The sequence below is a fragment of the Cervus elaphus genome, chromosome 18 (genome assembly GCF_910594005.1).
Source record: "Cervus elaphus chromosome 18, mCerEla1.1, whole genome shotgun sequence".
Lineage (NCBI taxonomy): Eukaryota > Metazoa > Chordata > Mammalia > Artiodactyla > Cervidae > Cervus > Cervus elaphus.
The window spans coordinates 25537046-25554647 of NC_057832.1; the positions used below are offsets into that span (position 1 = coordinate 25537046).

At 38.8% G+C, this 17602-nt stretch overlaps 1 protein-coding gene across 3 annotated transcripts in view; it reads right to left on the minus strand.

Annotated features, from left to right (window-relative positions):
• COL28A1 (collagen type XXVIII alpha 1 chain) overlaps positions 1 to 17602 on the minus strand; it is a 184656-nt gene that overhangs the window by 124604 nt on the left and 42450 nt on the right. For all 3 annotated transcript variants that reach the window (XM_043871678.1, XM_043871677.1, XM_043871679.1), the window contains 4 exons: positions 12976 to 13044; positions 10910 to 10978; positions 4496 to 4564; positions 1665 to 1733 (listed from right to left, as the gene is read on the minus strand). In XM_043871678.1, coding sequence (XP_043727613.1) covers positions 1665 to 1733; positions 4496 to 4564; positions 10910 to 10978; positions 12976 to 13044 — 276 coding nt within the window. The remainder of the gene's footprint in view (positions 1 to 1664; positions 1734 to 4495; positions 4565 to 10909; positions 10979 to 12975; positions 13045 to 17602) is intronic.

Consider the following 17602-nt stretch of genomic DNA (forward strand, 5'->3'; position numbering starts at 1 on the left):
GGGAAGCCCAATACATATTTTAATGTCAGTTGTATTTAGACTACATCAGGATCTGCAAACATTTTCTTAAACAGTTGGATAGTAAATATTTTATGCTTGAGAGTCATAATAAGGTCTCTTGCAAAACCAATGAATGCTGCTTCAGTAGTACAAAAGCAACCAGACAGTAGTTAAATGAATAGGTGTGTCTAATACTTTATTTACAAAAACAGGCAGCCCGCCCTATAGTTTGCCAATGCCTGGGCTAAATAAACATGCTTTTGTGAACAAAAGCACATGATTAGATCATAGTTTATATAATATTAAAAACCTGAACCTGTCATTAAGACAGGCCCTGGCATGTGCTTCTTAGTGGTTCACCTTGTGTCAACCCCTCGTCTAAATAAATGTCCACAGAAGGAAACATGTAATGGACTCAAGTTCTAATTCAAAGCTGGGTTATTCCGATTCAGAACTTGATTGCCTGTCATGAGGCATTCATTGTGCCAAATGCTTTTCATGCTTTATTGCATTTAATCTTCACAAAAACCCTCTGAAAGTAAGCACCCCCATTTTCAAGATGAGGTTAAGTCAGGAAGACCCCCTGGAGAAGGAAATAGCTACCCACTCCAGTATTCTTGCCTGGAGAATTCCATGGACATAGGAGCCCGGCTGCAGTCTCTGGGGTCACAAAGAGTCAGACATGACTGAGCAACTAACACTTTACTACTTTCAACTCCCAGTCACACAACTGATAGATTCAAGTCCTCTCCCTCCAACTCCAAACCCAATTCATAACCACTGTTCTACAAATATTCAATAACTCATGTAACAGACCTCTTTGGGGAATTACATTACATTTAAATATCTGTATTAAAGCTACTTCCTCATTCTGTGAAATGGTGTATTTTTGAGAGTCCTTATCACAGAAGTGTTTATCTAATCACTTGAATCCCAGAATATAAAAGAATCAGAAAAAATGAAAGGAGAAGGGAAAGGGAATGAAAATCAGATAAAAGCTTTGCAATTACTGGGTGACACTGTCCTGATATTTCAGTGTCTTCTTTGCGTGAGCTCCAGGTATAAAACCACAAATGCCTGTCAACAATACCTGGAAAAGTTAAATACTGAACTTATAACACAGCATTTGTGTTGTACTCAGTAGTCACTACTCCAAAGGAACAAAGAGCATCTTATGTATTTTTAGAGTGTTTTGGAACTGGAGTTACACCACCAGAGCTCAACTATTTGAACCAAGAATTGTATGCTGTCTGAAATTTGTGTAGTTCACCATTTACAGCTGTCTCTGCTACTTAAATACAGATACCCAGAAAAGACAGCTACCAGTAAACAATAAACAAAAGAAATAAGAAATTCAATTAGAAATACAACACCCAAGATAATCGTCCATGTCAATTGCTATTCTAATATAATGATACGTTTAGACATTGACATATATGTATGACTCCAAACTAATTGACATCTGTGTTTTTCGCACATTTCTTATATCCTTTCCCTCTCTGGCAGCTTTCCCTTCCCACTGGTCTTTAAAACGTTTATAGTTAACTGGGTACCTGTGTGGTATGGTTGTCAGGTTGTATATAGTTCATAAATGTACATACATAAAGAACAATGAAAAGTCATTTTATTGGCATCCTTTCTGTTATCCACCCTATATGCAGTACCTTGTCCCCTTTTATTGACGGGCCCGCTTCTCCTTGTGGGCCAATTGGTCCTTGAGAACCTTTTTCACCCTGAAAGTATATGGGAGAGCTATCAATGCAGTAATAAACATCAGGATTTTAAAACAGGTAAAGCATTCAAAACATCAAAATTCACTGCTAACTACAAATGGGTAATTCTAACTCCAAGATTTGTAAATTGAAAAAAAAGCATTAAAATTTCATAAATATAAAAGAATCTGTTCAAGCAGAAAGCTTACACAGCATCACTGAAGTGGGAAAAGAGCCCCATTCCTATTATAATCAGAAATATCTGATAGTGGGAGATCTAATCAATCATGTATTACAACTAACTGAATCAGTCTTCTGTTTGCTCACCATTTCTATAACTGTATCCATTACATAATGAAAATCTGTCTCTTAGTATGTGAAATAACATTTGCTAAGAAGGAATTATTTATTGTGTTTTATACCAAAATTTATAAACATTTATTGAAAACTTAGTTTTAAAAGAATTTATGGAAAATATTTTTGGGTATGCTTCTAGAGCCACACGGCCTATGTGAATCACTCTGGTTGTAATGTCATGTCAATGAAGCCGTAACACTTTGTCATTTATATGAAAAACAAACCACAGAATTGATCAGAAATAGCACACATTTCATAAATTCATTTGAACCAAGAGTAAAATCAAAGAACATTTGCAAGAAACCTAGGAAAATATACCTTTATGTCTTTCTGTAGTCATTATTTATTCACTTAAGCCCCACGTCATTGCAAAGTAGCCCCAAGAAGTACATACAGGAAACTCCCGTTGGTCTTGCCAGTTGACAGTGAAGAATTCTGTCTAATGGGATCTGATTGTTACCACAGAGTACATCTGTGTACAGTCAATCCTAAAACAACACTGAATATAATGAGTTCTTTCTTTGATGAGTCAGAGGGCAATGCAGTGCTATGGGTTATTATGAAGGAATGTAACGTTATACCATGCCACTGAAACTGCCAGTAAAACACGCCCTGAAATATGCTTCCCAGTGTTTTATTTACTCTGTTCTCATTTATTTATTTCTTTAAACCCCACAGATTATAAGGAGAAATAATTCTGGCTGTTTGAATTTTCCAGGTTGTTTGAGCTATACATAATTAGAAATTTACTATGTGACACAAAAAAATTAAAGAAATTATGTATGATAAAACTTTCTGAAATGTGGTGCCGAATTGCTGACCTCTGCCTTCTTGTGATGATATTTTGGTTAGGTGAGGGCATTAGTAATATCCCCTTTTCCAACATATTATTTCCATTTACTATAACAAATTAAAATTTGTTGGTTAACAAGGGCTTCTTTTAAAATTCAACCCAGCAGTCACTCACAACTTCGTGTGATATATTGGTTTTAGCTAATTGATCTCCCTTCAGTTGAGATTTAGGTTTCTCATAGATAACTGAATATTGATCATGGTGGAAGAGGCTGAAAATGAGAAGCAATTTTAGAGTGTAAGACCGTACTGAGAAGGTCAGATCTCAGTGACTCAACTGAATGAAGTGGAAGGTCTTAAACACTTAGAAAACAGCACATGCTTCTCTGGGTAGTGTGTGTGCATGCGTGTATGTCTAGGGGAAACATTTTAGGAAAGAAGGAAAGAGGACCCGCAATTTATCCTTGTGAAAGTGAAAACTGCCCAGTCGTGTCTGACTCTTTGAGACCCCCATGGATTGTATGGAATTCCCCAGGCCAGAATACTGGAGTGGGTAGCCGTTCCCTTCTGCAGGGGATCTTCCCAACCCAGGGACCTTACCTACCCTGAAATTCTGTTGTTGCTGCATGAAGTGTCTCAGAAAATCATTTCCTGTGTTACCTTTAGCGAATGAGCCATATACTATGGGTGAAGAGTCTAGACCAGGGGTCAGCAAACTCCAACCCACTGGCCAACCCCAGCCCACTGCATGTTTTTTGTAGATAGAGCTTTACTGAAGCACAGCCAAGTTCACCCATTGCTTAGGGTTGCCTTCATGCTTTAGCAACAGAAGTTAAATAGTTACCACAGAAACCACATGGCTCACAACGTCTGAAATATTTACCGTCTGGGTCTTTACAGAAGAAGTTAGCCAAGCCCTGGTCTAGAGGAACTTGAGCTACAAGAATTACATGTGGGAGGCGGTGCAAACATTTAACATCTCGATTGCCAGGTGAGAGGTAGGTCTTGCGTAACATTTTACTCCTTCTGGTAGTATGGCAAATTTTATTTCCCTCCATCCATCCACGTTACCTTTCTTATAGTAATGGCAATAGTATGATAAATTGGTTTATTAGATTGTTTCTTGTCTGTTTCACAGAACAAAGCTGTGGGTAAAACTTGGTGTGTGTGTGTGTATTTGTTAGTCGCTCAGTCGTGTCCGACTCTTTGAGACCCATGGACCACAGCCCACCAGGCTCCTCCGTCTATGGAATTCTCCAGGCAAGAATACTGGAGTGGGTTGCCATTTCCTTCTCCAAAACTTGGTATATAGCTATGCTCAATAACTTAGTTTCTGGGCATAAAAATGCTATTTACCCCTGTGGTTTTAATGACTATGAATGACTTTAAGAGATTTTCTAATTTAATATGCAGTAATTGTATGAAGCAGCACCCTTGCAATTACTTATTTATAATTGCAAATGTCACTATAGCTTCATGTTAAGGGAAAATTTACATAAAAATTCATTTAATAGGGTGAAGATGGTCAGGAAAATACTTGACCTGGTATAATTGGCTAGGACACAGTTTTTTCATTTATAATTTATGATCATGCAATAGAATGCCTTTCCCCTCCATGTAGAAGGTGCTGTTACCTTTGGTCCTGGAAGTCCTTCTCCTGGTAAGCCTCTCTCTCCTGGTGGTCCCTCAGGCCCACGGGGACCCTGGTTAGGATACAAGAGAGTGAGGAGCAAAAGAAGAGAGTGAGAAAATAGGAGAGAGGAGAGGGAAGGGAGGAGAGAGGAAGAAAGATAATGGTCACATTTCAGTTCACAGGGGCATGCAATGATATAGTCCTATTCACACAATTAGTGAGAATCTATCCTCCTAGTACACACCATGCTGATAAGTAGAATCATACGGTTGTGAAAAATAATATTCTCATTATATTAAATACTTGTTCTATTTAATTGGCATAAGACGTTCTATTCTGATGTTCTCAAACTGGCAGAAAATGGAAGTGAAGTGATGCTTCAGAATAAGGATGAAGAAATCAACCCTATGAGGAAAGGCTAAAATCTAGGACTGTGTGGCCTGAAAAAGGATGCAAAGTGATGAAATAATTTAATTAGGTATCAGGGGAAGAAATCGCCACACAGCTGTTTTAAAGCACTGAATTCTGTTTACATGCTATTTTAATTTCCATCCTGATAAATTTGGATTCAGACTTGAATTCTTTCTGGAACTGGTTGAATCCCCTGGAGGTTTATGTGCAAATAGAAATCTTGATAGACTCTTTTAAGAGGTAACAAGACTTTTGATCTCAATGATTAAAATTAAGAAGTCCACGTGACTCTTGCTCAGAAAGGCACTCAGTAAGGTGGGGACTTCTCACATAAGGTAAGAAAAACAGTACAGTCTCAGGTTTTGAAATGGATGAACAGGCAGCATACTGGTTGAAACAGACAACAACAAAATATTCACTTAAACCAGGAATTTTAAAAGATGATAAATTTGTTCTCTCTTTCTTCTTCACCAGAAGGCAAAAAAAAAAAAAAAAGATAGAAAGGAGACTAACAACAAGAATGGTAAATGCATGAACTGGAGCTTTTCCTCTAGTGGACGTAGAAAGATAATTAGGACTCTCTGGCGGGGAAATAAATCTATGCTGGAACAAGATTGAGTTGCCCAGAGCCTCAAAGGAGGTCCCCTGTGTAGACACTCTGAGTGATCTTGGGGCTCAGTCTACAGTAATCTCGGGTGATTTAAGAGACGTTTTCTACCCAAGCCTGGGAGCAGAGCTAGAACACAGCATGATGCACATCAGTGACCGATCACAGCTACAGATTTGTGAGAGAGAAAACTAATTGTACCCCATATCTAATTTCAGGGGGCTTTCCTTAAAATCATATCTTTTAAAAGACAGCCTTCTTTAGTATTTATGCATAGCCAATTTAGTAAAGGCTTTAATTAAAGTAAAAAACTAGCATTTAATTCAATTGAAATTGCTGTGCTTATGGGAAAACTAGCTTTTAACCATCCAAGGGCTTAATCAAAGTCCTAATATCCATGACAGAGTAATCTAACGTTAGAGCAATTAACTAGGAGAAAAAGAAACATGGTGTGAAAACTAGATTGCAAACTAGACAGAGAAGCCCTAGCTAATATTACACACTGTACAAAAAAAATATTAACAAGCTATTCCTCTTCCTCAAATGAAAATAACCCAATATTTCATGAAATGCAAAGGAGTCTTTTTCCAGTTCATTCAATTTTTTTTCCCATTCATTCAACGACTGTTTACCAAATGCCTGGTAGATACAAGTCACTGTGCTAGCATCTGAAAACAGCAGACATCCCCACTCCTTGTCTCATAGAGTTTACAGTCTTGCATGATAAACTAAAAGCAGGTTTGGGAGTCATTTGGACTGATGTTCAAGCCACCTCTCTGCTACATATTAGCAGTGTGATCTTAAATAATTCCATCTCTCTAAGTTCAGCATTCTCATCAGAATAGTGGTAACAATAGTACCTACCTCAACCACACATATTAATAGAAGGGCTAGATTAAAGAGATGTAAAGCTCTTACATATTAAGCACTCAATAAATATCTGCTTGCTATCATGATCAAAATTGTTTTCCTTGGATCCTTCAATTGCTAAGAAAGTCCTTTTATGAAGTTTTTACAAATAAAGTAGTCTCAGAGTATGGTTTATGTTAGCAATGTGGAGAGACGCATGCCACATATAGCAAGCACTGACACTTGCGTCCATCTCTGCATTTCCGGGAGACATTAGCCAAGGTGAAAATGAAAATAATGAAGACTTTGAGGAGTCACACTTTCCAAGCTCCTGAGAACAGAGTTAATGCTTGTGAACAACCACTTAGGGGCATTTTAAAAAAACAATGCTTCAAGTTAATTACTAGAAACCTAGGAACTGTCAGAGTAATATTCTGCACCATCAGTATATTCTGAAGTTTTCCAGTTAAACAGTCAAGGTGAATGATGACTGCTAACCAGAGAAGAGAAAGAGCAGGTACTTAGGTTAGATGAACTATACTTTCAATTTATTAAGATGGCACCAACAGATTATTTTTTAAAAGACAAAAATGCTCAGTAAAGAAGTATCTTTTTCAAAGGCTATGAGATCTAGTTATAACTCTGACATTCTTATTTGGCTTCTAATGAACACCTTTAATTAAAACATATCTAGTGGAAGAAACTAATTATCAATTAACAGAGTCTGACCAGAAATGCTTTATATGAGACATTAACAAGATAAAATATAATTGTCCATTGTCATTATCTTCCTTAATAATCTCAATAGTGTAGATAATCAATAAAAGTGGTTTCAATATACGTTGTAGGCATTAAAGATAAATATGCTAAATAATATTAAAAGTTATCCTTAATATTCAGTGAAATTTATTTTTAACGTCAAAATAATTAGTTTTACTTCAGGGGATTTTCCTTACTGAATGTGCTTCCAAAAAAACAAACAGAGCACCCTAAGAGTGTTGAACCAATTTATTATTCTTTAATCAGTCATCTGTCAGACCATCACACAACTAATGATAATCATATAATTAAAGATGGTAGCTGTCAGTTCATAGTTCAGTCAAGGAGCTGGAATATTAATTCATTTGATCAGATTTATATTACTATTGTATAAAAAGAGTAGTTAGTACTAAACTAGAAACCACTTGAAATGATTCAGGCAAAGAAACAAATGTAAAGAACTTTCAGCAGAAGCTTCGTCAGTCCTAAAATAAGCCTTTATGTAACTTTGAAATAATTCAAAACTCATTATTGATTTTTATTATGATATTTTGGAACAGTATTTTCATACATTTCTTGAAGTTTATCCCCTCTTTGTTATGATTTTAGTTCCCAGTTATTTCAGATTACACAGTGTCACTCTATTTGTGTAATTGTGGCTTAGATCACAAGAAAACAAACAAGAATTTCATGTTCTGCCAATACTGTGAAAACTCTCTAGCTACAAAGAAAAAAGCAAATCATACAAATTTTCTTTAAAAATGAAGGCCCAAAAAATCAATAAATAAGGGAAGTTACAGGGTTTCAAAACAAAAAGAGAGCTGAACACGAGAGGTATGCCTATAAGCTAACACTGTAGCTGTTCTGGGTGAAAAGTGTGGTTGCGTACTAGGGCAAAATCTAGGAGTCTAAGAGGAAGAAATGGGAACAAAGACTGAGGCTCACTCAGTGGAAGATGAGGAGGAAATTAGAACTGAAATCCTCCCATAAAACTAGGACCTTCTAAGTTCTGTATCTTCAATGAAAGGGCAGGGTAGAACACTGTGTTCCCATCAACACAGTGTTATGAATGAAAAGAATCTTGCGTACTTCACTTGGGCCCTCAATGGACCTGACCACTCCTAATGGGTCCTATGTGGCGTATGGGTTTGTAGTTTCAAGCGACACCACGTTGGTGGTCCTGGGACACCTTAGTCAAGGCATTAACATCAAGTATGTGCCTGGAATACATAAGAGATGCAAATAAATGCACGTTCCTCTCAAATATGCTCCAACATAGAACACTTGGGATTTCACAGTTAAACCTGGCTGACAGTAAATTCAGATGCCAGAGTACAAAACATAAGAAATTAATTCTCAGTGAGTAAAAGTGAACCAATAGATACCAATAAAAGGGAAGGTAGACTTTAAATGATTAAAGGTCTTAAGAATAGAAATACAAGAAGCAAAGAGGACAGTATAGCAAAAATATATTAATAAAAAGAGGTAGATTTTTAAAAATAGCTTCAAGAATTTTTAAAAATACTTATTAAGTTAAAAATACAAGAGATGATTTAAGGACATTTCCTAAGCAGACAAAGATAAATTTGTGCATTATGTTAGGTTTTAGGAAACCACCCCAAAATGCAACTAAATAATAGAATTCCTAAATAAATAGAGAATGGAAAAAGAAAATATCTGAAGAGATTATAAGTAATAACTTGCAAAATTATTGATTTCTCAGAGACATGAAACTCATGAATTTGAAGCAATATAAATGAAAATATATCCATATGTGTTTGCATCATAGTAAATCTATGGAGACAGTAAGACCTTCAATGGTGGATAGTAATGGCAAATCCTCACTTGATTATTGATTAATTGCTTGCCCCCACCCCTCACCAATTATGGCCATCATCACGGCCCCCTCCATTATGAAAGAGTTCCATGGTAGTCAACATACTATCAGAAATGTAACTGACCCTTTCCAGAGAAAGGTGACATCAGGCTCCCATGTACCTTTTGCAGATTGGGCATCGTCAGCAGAGGCAACAACCAAGTTAGCTTTGTTAAAAGGAAGTTGATGTTGCTCCTGTGTATAGTCTCCATCCCAGCCACTCAGTAAAACTGAGTGGATGATAGTAGAGCCAGGAAATGAGATTGACTGAATTCTATTTGCTTATTTAGAACCGTCTTTAAAATGGATGTGGTTTGGTGAGCATTCACCTAGGACACAAATATTTTCATACTCTGTGCTCATGAAGAGAACAGGAATCTGCTTCCAGCCAGGCCAGCCTAACATGCTCAGTTTGTCCTCCCTTTGTCTGTTCACATGGGGCTGTAGGTGTGGCTTGTGGGAAGAGTAACAGTGGAGAAGATGCCATCAGAGTCTCCAAATCAGTTACTCATGAAACTATTTGTATCTTCAAGAATTGATGCTGGACTTCTGCTGCATGTAGCCTAGACGTCTTATATAACACCCAGTTCATGATGAATAATTCAATATGTGCAGTCACATAGTGTCCCTTGGTTAGCCATGCGGTCTCTTTTAGGATCCAGCAGCAAGGCAGAGCTGTTAAGTTAAAAGTGGATGGTAAGCCTATGGCTGATTCATGTGGATGCTTGGTAGAAACCATCAGAATACTGTAAAGCAATTATCCTTCAGTTAAAAACAAATTAATTTTTTTAAAAGTAGGCATATGGAAGAAAAGAAGTCTTATGTTTGTTTCAAAAAATCTAGGTTTCTTTTGGACAGCTCATGAAGATTTGACGAAACACGAAACTCATTTTTATTCCCGCTGACTCAGAACATTGTGAGATTTTTTCATTTCTGTCAAAAACTTCCCAAATTCTCTGCTGTACTCCCTCCATACATGGCAGCATGTCTGCGCCTGTGTCTTTCTAGCTGATGTCATTTTGCTTTTCCAGGTTTGCAGTCTCCTCTAGTGTAGAATGAGCAGTGTCTGCAGGGAACTCATATTCTTCTTTCTCAGTAGCTAAGTTTTAAGAGTACTATCTAGTTAGTGGAAACAGCAGCTAATTAAACCAGTATACTTTTCCTCTATTTGATGTTCTATTTTTTGAATCTGTGTTTTCAGACATTGGTGAAAAGTCTAACCCTCAAATAGTATGCTGCCATTTCATTCCCAGAGTATAGCAAGGAAGCACATATTTGTCTTAATATGTACGTGTGAGGAACTACAAAACCCAATTGAGAGACCAACTATTCAGTCGGTTGTCTAGACCAGCAAGTCAGCTACTGTTCTTTTCCAGAAGGATAATGATGACTTGAAAAGTTAAAAACCTTCTTATTCCAGAAGTCATGTTTTACTCATTTTCTCTCCAACTCTCTTTTGATAGAAAATTTTTTCCTTTCCAACAACAGTGAATATCAAAGCTACATAAAGTAGAAGCTGCAAATAGCACACCTGTCTACCATTATTAATTCTAACTTTAGAGTACACTCAGGATTGGGGGATTATTCTCAGTGATTTTTCTCATGATTATAGGAAAGTCAATTACAAATTATAGGTATTAAGTCTGAATCTAGATCTCCTATCTCCTAGGAGGAGAAAATTTTGACATATGAGAACACTTTTCTTCATGGACAAGCTGATTAATTTCATAAGAGATTATACTAAGAGAGAGCCTATGTACATATCCTATCTAACATTTGGATCTGACCTTTATATATTTATTGACTTTTATTGTTCAAAAAGATAAAGATAGCTTAGTTTAACAATAGTCTAACCCAAAGGAGCACATAAGAATTTATCCTTTTAATTCCACCTAGAATTTTTTGCTACTCACTGTCTGGCCAGGTTCACCAACACCAGTAGGTCCTGGAGGCCCAATTCTTCCTTCCTGGCCTCTCTGCCCCTACAAGGAAGAAATAGTTGAATGCAAGCTTGAGTTTTTAAATAAAGAACACACATAGCACAAAGTACTCTGGAGATTTCAACAAAGATAAACAGAAAAAATGTCAAACTTTTCAAATTCCTAAAGATAAAAAAAAAAAATCTAAAAGAGGAAAGGGCTTCCCTGGTGGCTCAGAGGTAAAGAATCCACCTGTCAATGCAGGAGACATGGGTTAGATCCCTGAGTTGGGAAGATCTCCTGGAGAAGGAAATGGCAACCCACTCCAATATTCTTGCCTGGAGAATTCCATGGACAGAAAAGCCTGGTGGGCTACCATCCATGGGGTCGCAGAGTCGGACACGACTCTGACTAAACACCAGAGCCTGAAAAACACCTTGAATTTAAGTGAACAAATTACCCCCAAATGTTCCTCATTCCTTCCTGTCTAGATGCAGTTTTAGTTTTCAGAAATGATTAGCAATTGGCAGGACAGACTGTGCAACTCATTCTGATTACTGAGAAGACCAACTGACAATGCTTGTGCTGTTCCCTGCCCCCTCGCCACGGTCCTGGGGTGCCTCCCATCCCCCACCCCCGCCCTGGCCTGTTCCATTCCACCTCACCACTCATGTTTCACCTTTCATCTCCTTCAGAACCCTTCTCCAGTAACTCTGCCAGTATGAACTCCTCATTCCCTGGAGTCTCAATGTGCTTATTGTCTAAATGCCATCCATGGTGACACCTGCTTACATTTGAAGTGCACTCTTTTGTACTGCTCTCTGTTTCAGCCCCACGTTGAAGTCTTATTGTCCCAGTGACATAGAAAGGCTATTTAAAATAAGCACTTTTGCCCTAGTACATCCTGCATGATGCAGAGCACCCCAGAGTGTTGGGTGTTTCAGTCCTTTCTGGGCTTCCCAGGTGGCGCTAGTGGTAAAGAACCCACCTGCCAATGCAGGAAACGTAAGAGACACGAACTCAATCCTTGGATCGGGAAGATTCAGCCCTTCCTAGTTTCCAACAACATGAAATTAAAAGACACTTACTCCTTGGAAGGAAAGTTATGACCAACCTTGATAGCATATTAAAAAGCAGAGACATTACTTTGCCAACAAAGGTCCATCTGGTCAAGGCTATGGTTTTTCCAGTGGTCAGGTATGGATGTGAGAGTTGGACTGTGAAGAAAGCTGAGCACTGAAAAACTGATGCTTTTGAACTGTGGTGTTGGAGAAGACTCTTGAGAGTCCCTTGGACTGCAAGGAGATCCAACCAGTCCATCCTAAAGGAGATGAGTCCTGGGTGTTCATTGGAAGGACTGATGCTGAAGCTGAAACTCCAGTACTTTGGCCACCTCATGCGAAGAGTTGACTCATTGGAAAAGAGCCTAATGCTGGGAGGGATTGGGGGCAGGAGGAGAAGGGGACAACAGAGGATGAGATGGCTGGATGGCATCACCGACTCGATGGGCATGAATTTGAGTGAACTCCGGGAGTTGGTGATGGACAAGGAGGCCTGGCGTGCTGTGATTCATGGGGTCGCAAAGAGTCAGACATGACTGAGCGACTGAACTGAACTGGCTGAGTTTCCAACAAACCTGTCAGCATTTACTTATTCACTGTCAGGGTTCTTCTGACTTCTGCCCCGCTATGCTTATTTGATGTGAACAGGTGATAGTTGATGTGTTAAGGCATTTCACATCCTAATGACATTTTTGCGTGATAACATTTAGAGTCCATGAAAACTCAATAGAACCAGATGTACATTGGCGAGAGGTTGGGTATTTGGAGCCAAGAATAATTTTCATTCCAAATAATCAAAAAATACATAGATTATTCTTGGGGCAACTGGCCCCAACTAGGGCATTGCAAGTGTCCAAGCATCCAGACTGTAAGTAACTCACCTACAGGCAGACTCCTTGTGTCTCTGAGGGTAAGACTGAGCAGAGTTCAAGTCACAGTTCTCCCAGCCTTACAATAAATTCAGAAATCATCAGTGGGCAAAGAGACAAGTATTTTTACCTTAACACCTTGCTGTCCAATACCAGGGGCTCCTGGAGGACCATAGGGACCAGGAGGGCCAGGTTCACCCTGGAGGAAGAAACAGTGATATGTTAGGTCAACTCCATCATATTTGTTGGGCAGTTCTTGGATGTACAGTGATGTGATAGAGGCTTTGAGGGCATCAATACAACCTAACACACAGTCTCAAGGTCTCCACCCTCAAGTGTTTACCATCCAGTTGGACAGACAGTACAGACCCAGGATGGAATTAGCCATGAGGCACAGTAGACCCAGTATCTAGGGTTCATGAAAATGTCTCCATTTAAATTTTTAAAATCAGAATTTTTCTTTAAAAAACTTAATATTGATTATAATAGTGAATCCAGTCTGGACCACATTTTCTTCATACCAACTCAGTTGAAATCTGTAATTTTAAACATTTTTATGAAGGAAAATGCCCAGAAGCACAAAAGTTTTTAGGATCTGTGAAAAGTCATAATTTGGCCCTCATTCATTTGTTCAGAACATCTTTATTAAGTGCTTCTGTCAGACACATTTGTTTCCTACCCAGTGACCATCCTCTCCCTTCTCTCTTCCCTACTGTTATGAATCTGATCTGTTCAGGTCAGTGGGCAGGTATTCTTCACCCTAGGAGGTGTAAAATGAATGATAATCAGTCTAAAATAGGGTAGACTCTTCTTTCTCATTGCCAATGATGAGTCTACGTTAATCCTTTGGCTCAGTTCTGAGAAATGAGATGTGGGGACCTGATGGGATGCAAAGGGAAATTTTGCTTCTGCTTCTTTTCCTTGGAGATGTAATAGCTTGTCTTGTAACCATGAGGCACCAGTCTCCCAGACGAATGCCAATGATTGATGAGGGTGAGGCAGAAAAAGTTTAGAAGAGCCTGGCTTCTGGACAACCTCTCTGAACTCCTGATCCGGTCCTGCACTACCTACCTTCAAACACTCTGTTTACTCAACAAGAAGCATTCTTACGATTTGAGCTGCTATTAGTCAGGATATTTGTTACTCGATAGCAGAAGCAGTTCAGTTAATACGGTCTATGAGGTGGCAGGCCCATCATGGAGCTTGGGTGTTATAGAACTAAACGTGACCGCGGCACTCAAACTCCCGCATTTCACCAGTGAGGAAGCTGAGTCCCAGAGGGATTATCTGGCACAAACTCACACCTCAGTATCACCCACAGGGATATGGGTCTTCAGATCTTTCAGGCTTCTGGTCCTGTCATGTTGACAGAGAAAAGGAGAGTGGCTATGGATCGCCACTTCTTTTTTATAATGCTAATTTCTTCTGTTTAACAAAATAATGTGTCTTTTTTTTATTGACACCAACATGAGTTGAATTATGAAGTCTTATTCTCATTCTCAGGGAGTTGATATGTTCAGATGCCAGCCAGAAAGCAACAGAGAGCACAGTGGGGACATCTGTGGTTGCTTATGAGAATCTGACTCCTAGACATTTCATGAGATCAACTTTAAATTTTATACCAGCCGCAAGAAACAAGGTAGTCAACTGATACTCAGAATTCCTAATACTTGATCTTGCTGTCAACAAAAGCAGAAGATATTAAGAAGAGGTAGCAAGAATACATGGAAGAACTATATAAAAAAGATCTTCATGACCCAGATAACCATGATGGTGTGATCACTCACCTGGAACCAGACATCCTGGAATGCAAAGTCAAGTTGGCCTTATAAAGCATCACTACAAACAAAGCTAGTGGAGGTGATGGAATTCCAGTTGAGCTATTTCAAATCCTAAAAGATGATGCTGTGAAAGTGCTGCCCTCAGTATGCCAGCAAATTGGGAAAACTCAGCAGTGGCCACAGGACTGGAAAAGGTCAGTTTTCATTCCAATCCCAAAATAAGGCAATGCTAAAGAGTGCTCAAACTACCACACAATTGCACTCATCTCACATGCTAGCAAAGTAATGCTCAAAATTCTCCAAGCCAGGTTTCAACAGTTCGTGAATCATAAATGGTTCAAATGTTCAAGCTGAATTTAGAAAAGGCAGAGGATCAGAGTTCAAATTGCCAACATCCATTGGATTATTGAAAAAGCAAGAGAGTTCCAGAAAAACATCTACTTCTGCTTTATTGACTATGTCAAAGCCTTTGACCATGTGGATCACAACAAACTGTAAAGAAATTTCTTAAAGAGATGGGAATACCAGACCACCTGATCTGCCTCCTGAGAAATCTGTATGCAGGTCAAGAAGCAACAGTTAGAAATGGACATGAAACAACAGACTGTTTCCAAATAGGAAAAGGAGTATGTCAAGGCTGTATATTGTCACCCTGCTTATTTAACTTATATGCACAGTACATCATGAGAAATGCCAAGCTGGATGAAGCACAAGTTGGAATCAAGATTGCTGGGAGAAATATCAATAACCTCAGATATGCAGATGACACCACAATTATTGCAGAAAGCGAATAATTAAAGAGCCTCTTGATGAAAGTGAAGAGGAGAATGAAAAAGTTGGCTTAAAACTCAACATTCAGAAAACTAAGATCATGGCATCGGGTCCCCTCACTTCATGGCAAATAGATGGGGAAACAGTAGAAACAGTGAGAAACTTTATTTTTGGGGGGCTCCAAAATCACCACAAATGGTGACTGCAGCCATGAAATTAAAGACACTTGCTCCTTGGAAGAAAAGTTATAACCAACCTAGACAGCATAGGTTGGTTAAAAAGCAGAGATATTACTTTACCAACAAAGGTCCATCTAGTCAAGGCTATGGTTTTTCCAGTGGTCATGTATGGATGTGAGAGTTGGACAATAAAGAAAGCTGAGCGTGGAAGAATTGATGCTTTTGAACTGTGGTGTTGGAGAAGACTCTTGAGAGTCCCTTGGACTGCAAGGAGATCCAACCAGTCCATCCTAAAGGAAATCAGTCCTGAATATTCATTGGAAGGACTGATGTTGAAGCTGAAACTCCAATACTTTGGCCACCCGATGTGAAGAACTGACCCATTGGAAAAGACCGTGATGCTGGGCAAGATTGAGGGAGGGAGGAGAAGGGGATGACAGAGGATGAGATGGTTGGATGGCATCACCGACTCAATGGACATGAATTTGAGTAAGCCCCGGGAGTTGGTGATAGACAGGGAGGCCTGGTGTGCTGCAGTCCATGGTATCACAAAGAGTTGGACATGACTGAGTAACCGAACTGAACTGAACTGATACTATGGACCTCAAGATGGAAGAAAGTCAGCATTTAATAAAACCTACCATTTTCAAGTAGTACTGCCCTAACTTTGTATAGATTATCTGACTTAATCTTCTAAACATCTTAGGAAATTGGTATTTTTTTTCCCATTTTATGATGTAGGAATATCATCTCTATTTTTAAATTCATTTTTTAAATATGCATGGTATCACAGGGGGAAAACATGTCTTTTTCTTTCAGTCAGTCTAGTTGAATTCTGGTTCTATAATTTATAAACAGTTTGAGCTTTTGCAAGATCCCCATATGCAAAATGAGGGTCATTATATTTACCCTGCATTGGAGAAGGAAATGGCAACCCACTCCAGTGTTCTTGCCTGGAGAATCCTAGGGATGGGGGAGCCTGGTGGGCTGCCGTCTATGGGGTCGCACAGAGTCGGACACGACTGAAGCGACTTAGCAGCAGCAGTAGCAGCAGCATATTGACCCTGCAGCATTGTTGAAAGGATTCTAAATAGCATCTTAAAATGTCTGAGTCATAACCAGTCACATGGTTGGCTGTATAACATGTGTAGAGCAATTTTTACTCACTAGACTTTCACTGAGCACCAGCCTGGTACCCAGTACCCCCTTACATAATTATAGACATAAATCAGGTTGCACCTGTACTTTGCAGACACTTACAATCTGGCTGGAGAGATAAATGAATATAAAACAAAATACAAACATGTGAATTAGCTATAACAAAGGTATTAGCACAGCACACAAGACTCTAAGGCAGAAATGTTTAATTCTACCTTAAGGAATTGGGAAAGTTTTATACAGTAGTGAAGATATTTGCTCTGAACAAAAACAAAAAGTATGAATCATATCTAATCTGGTAGGAAAAGGGGACAAAGTTTCAGGGAAAAGGAGAGAGTATGATGTGAAATGTTCTGGGGACAGTAAGCAATTCAGTGGGCTCATGCAGACAGGAATGAAAGTAACAGTAGGATCGCTGTGCAGAGCCACGAAAAATATACAAAGAAACACATTTATAATTTTTAATTTTCCAGAAAGTAATAATAGATTTTACTTAACCCAGTGTATCAAAAATATTATCATTTCAGCATAAGCAATACAAAACTCTTAGTAATGATTTTATTTTTCATTATTTTTAATGTGGTGTCTTCAAAATCCTATGAGTATTTAATACTTATAGCACATCTCAGTTAGGACTAGCCACATTTCAAGTGCTCAGAAGTCATGTGTGGCTACTCTATATTTTTAATTTATTTTTCACTGGAGGAAGATCCCCTGGAGGAGAGGGCATGGCACCCCCCTCCAGTATTCTTGCCTGGAGAATCCCATGGACAGAGAACTACAGTCCATGGGGTCTCACAGAGTCAGACACAACTGAAGTGACTTAGCCTGCCTGCCTGGAGGATAATTGCTTTACAATATTGTGTTG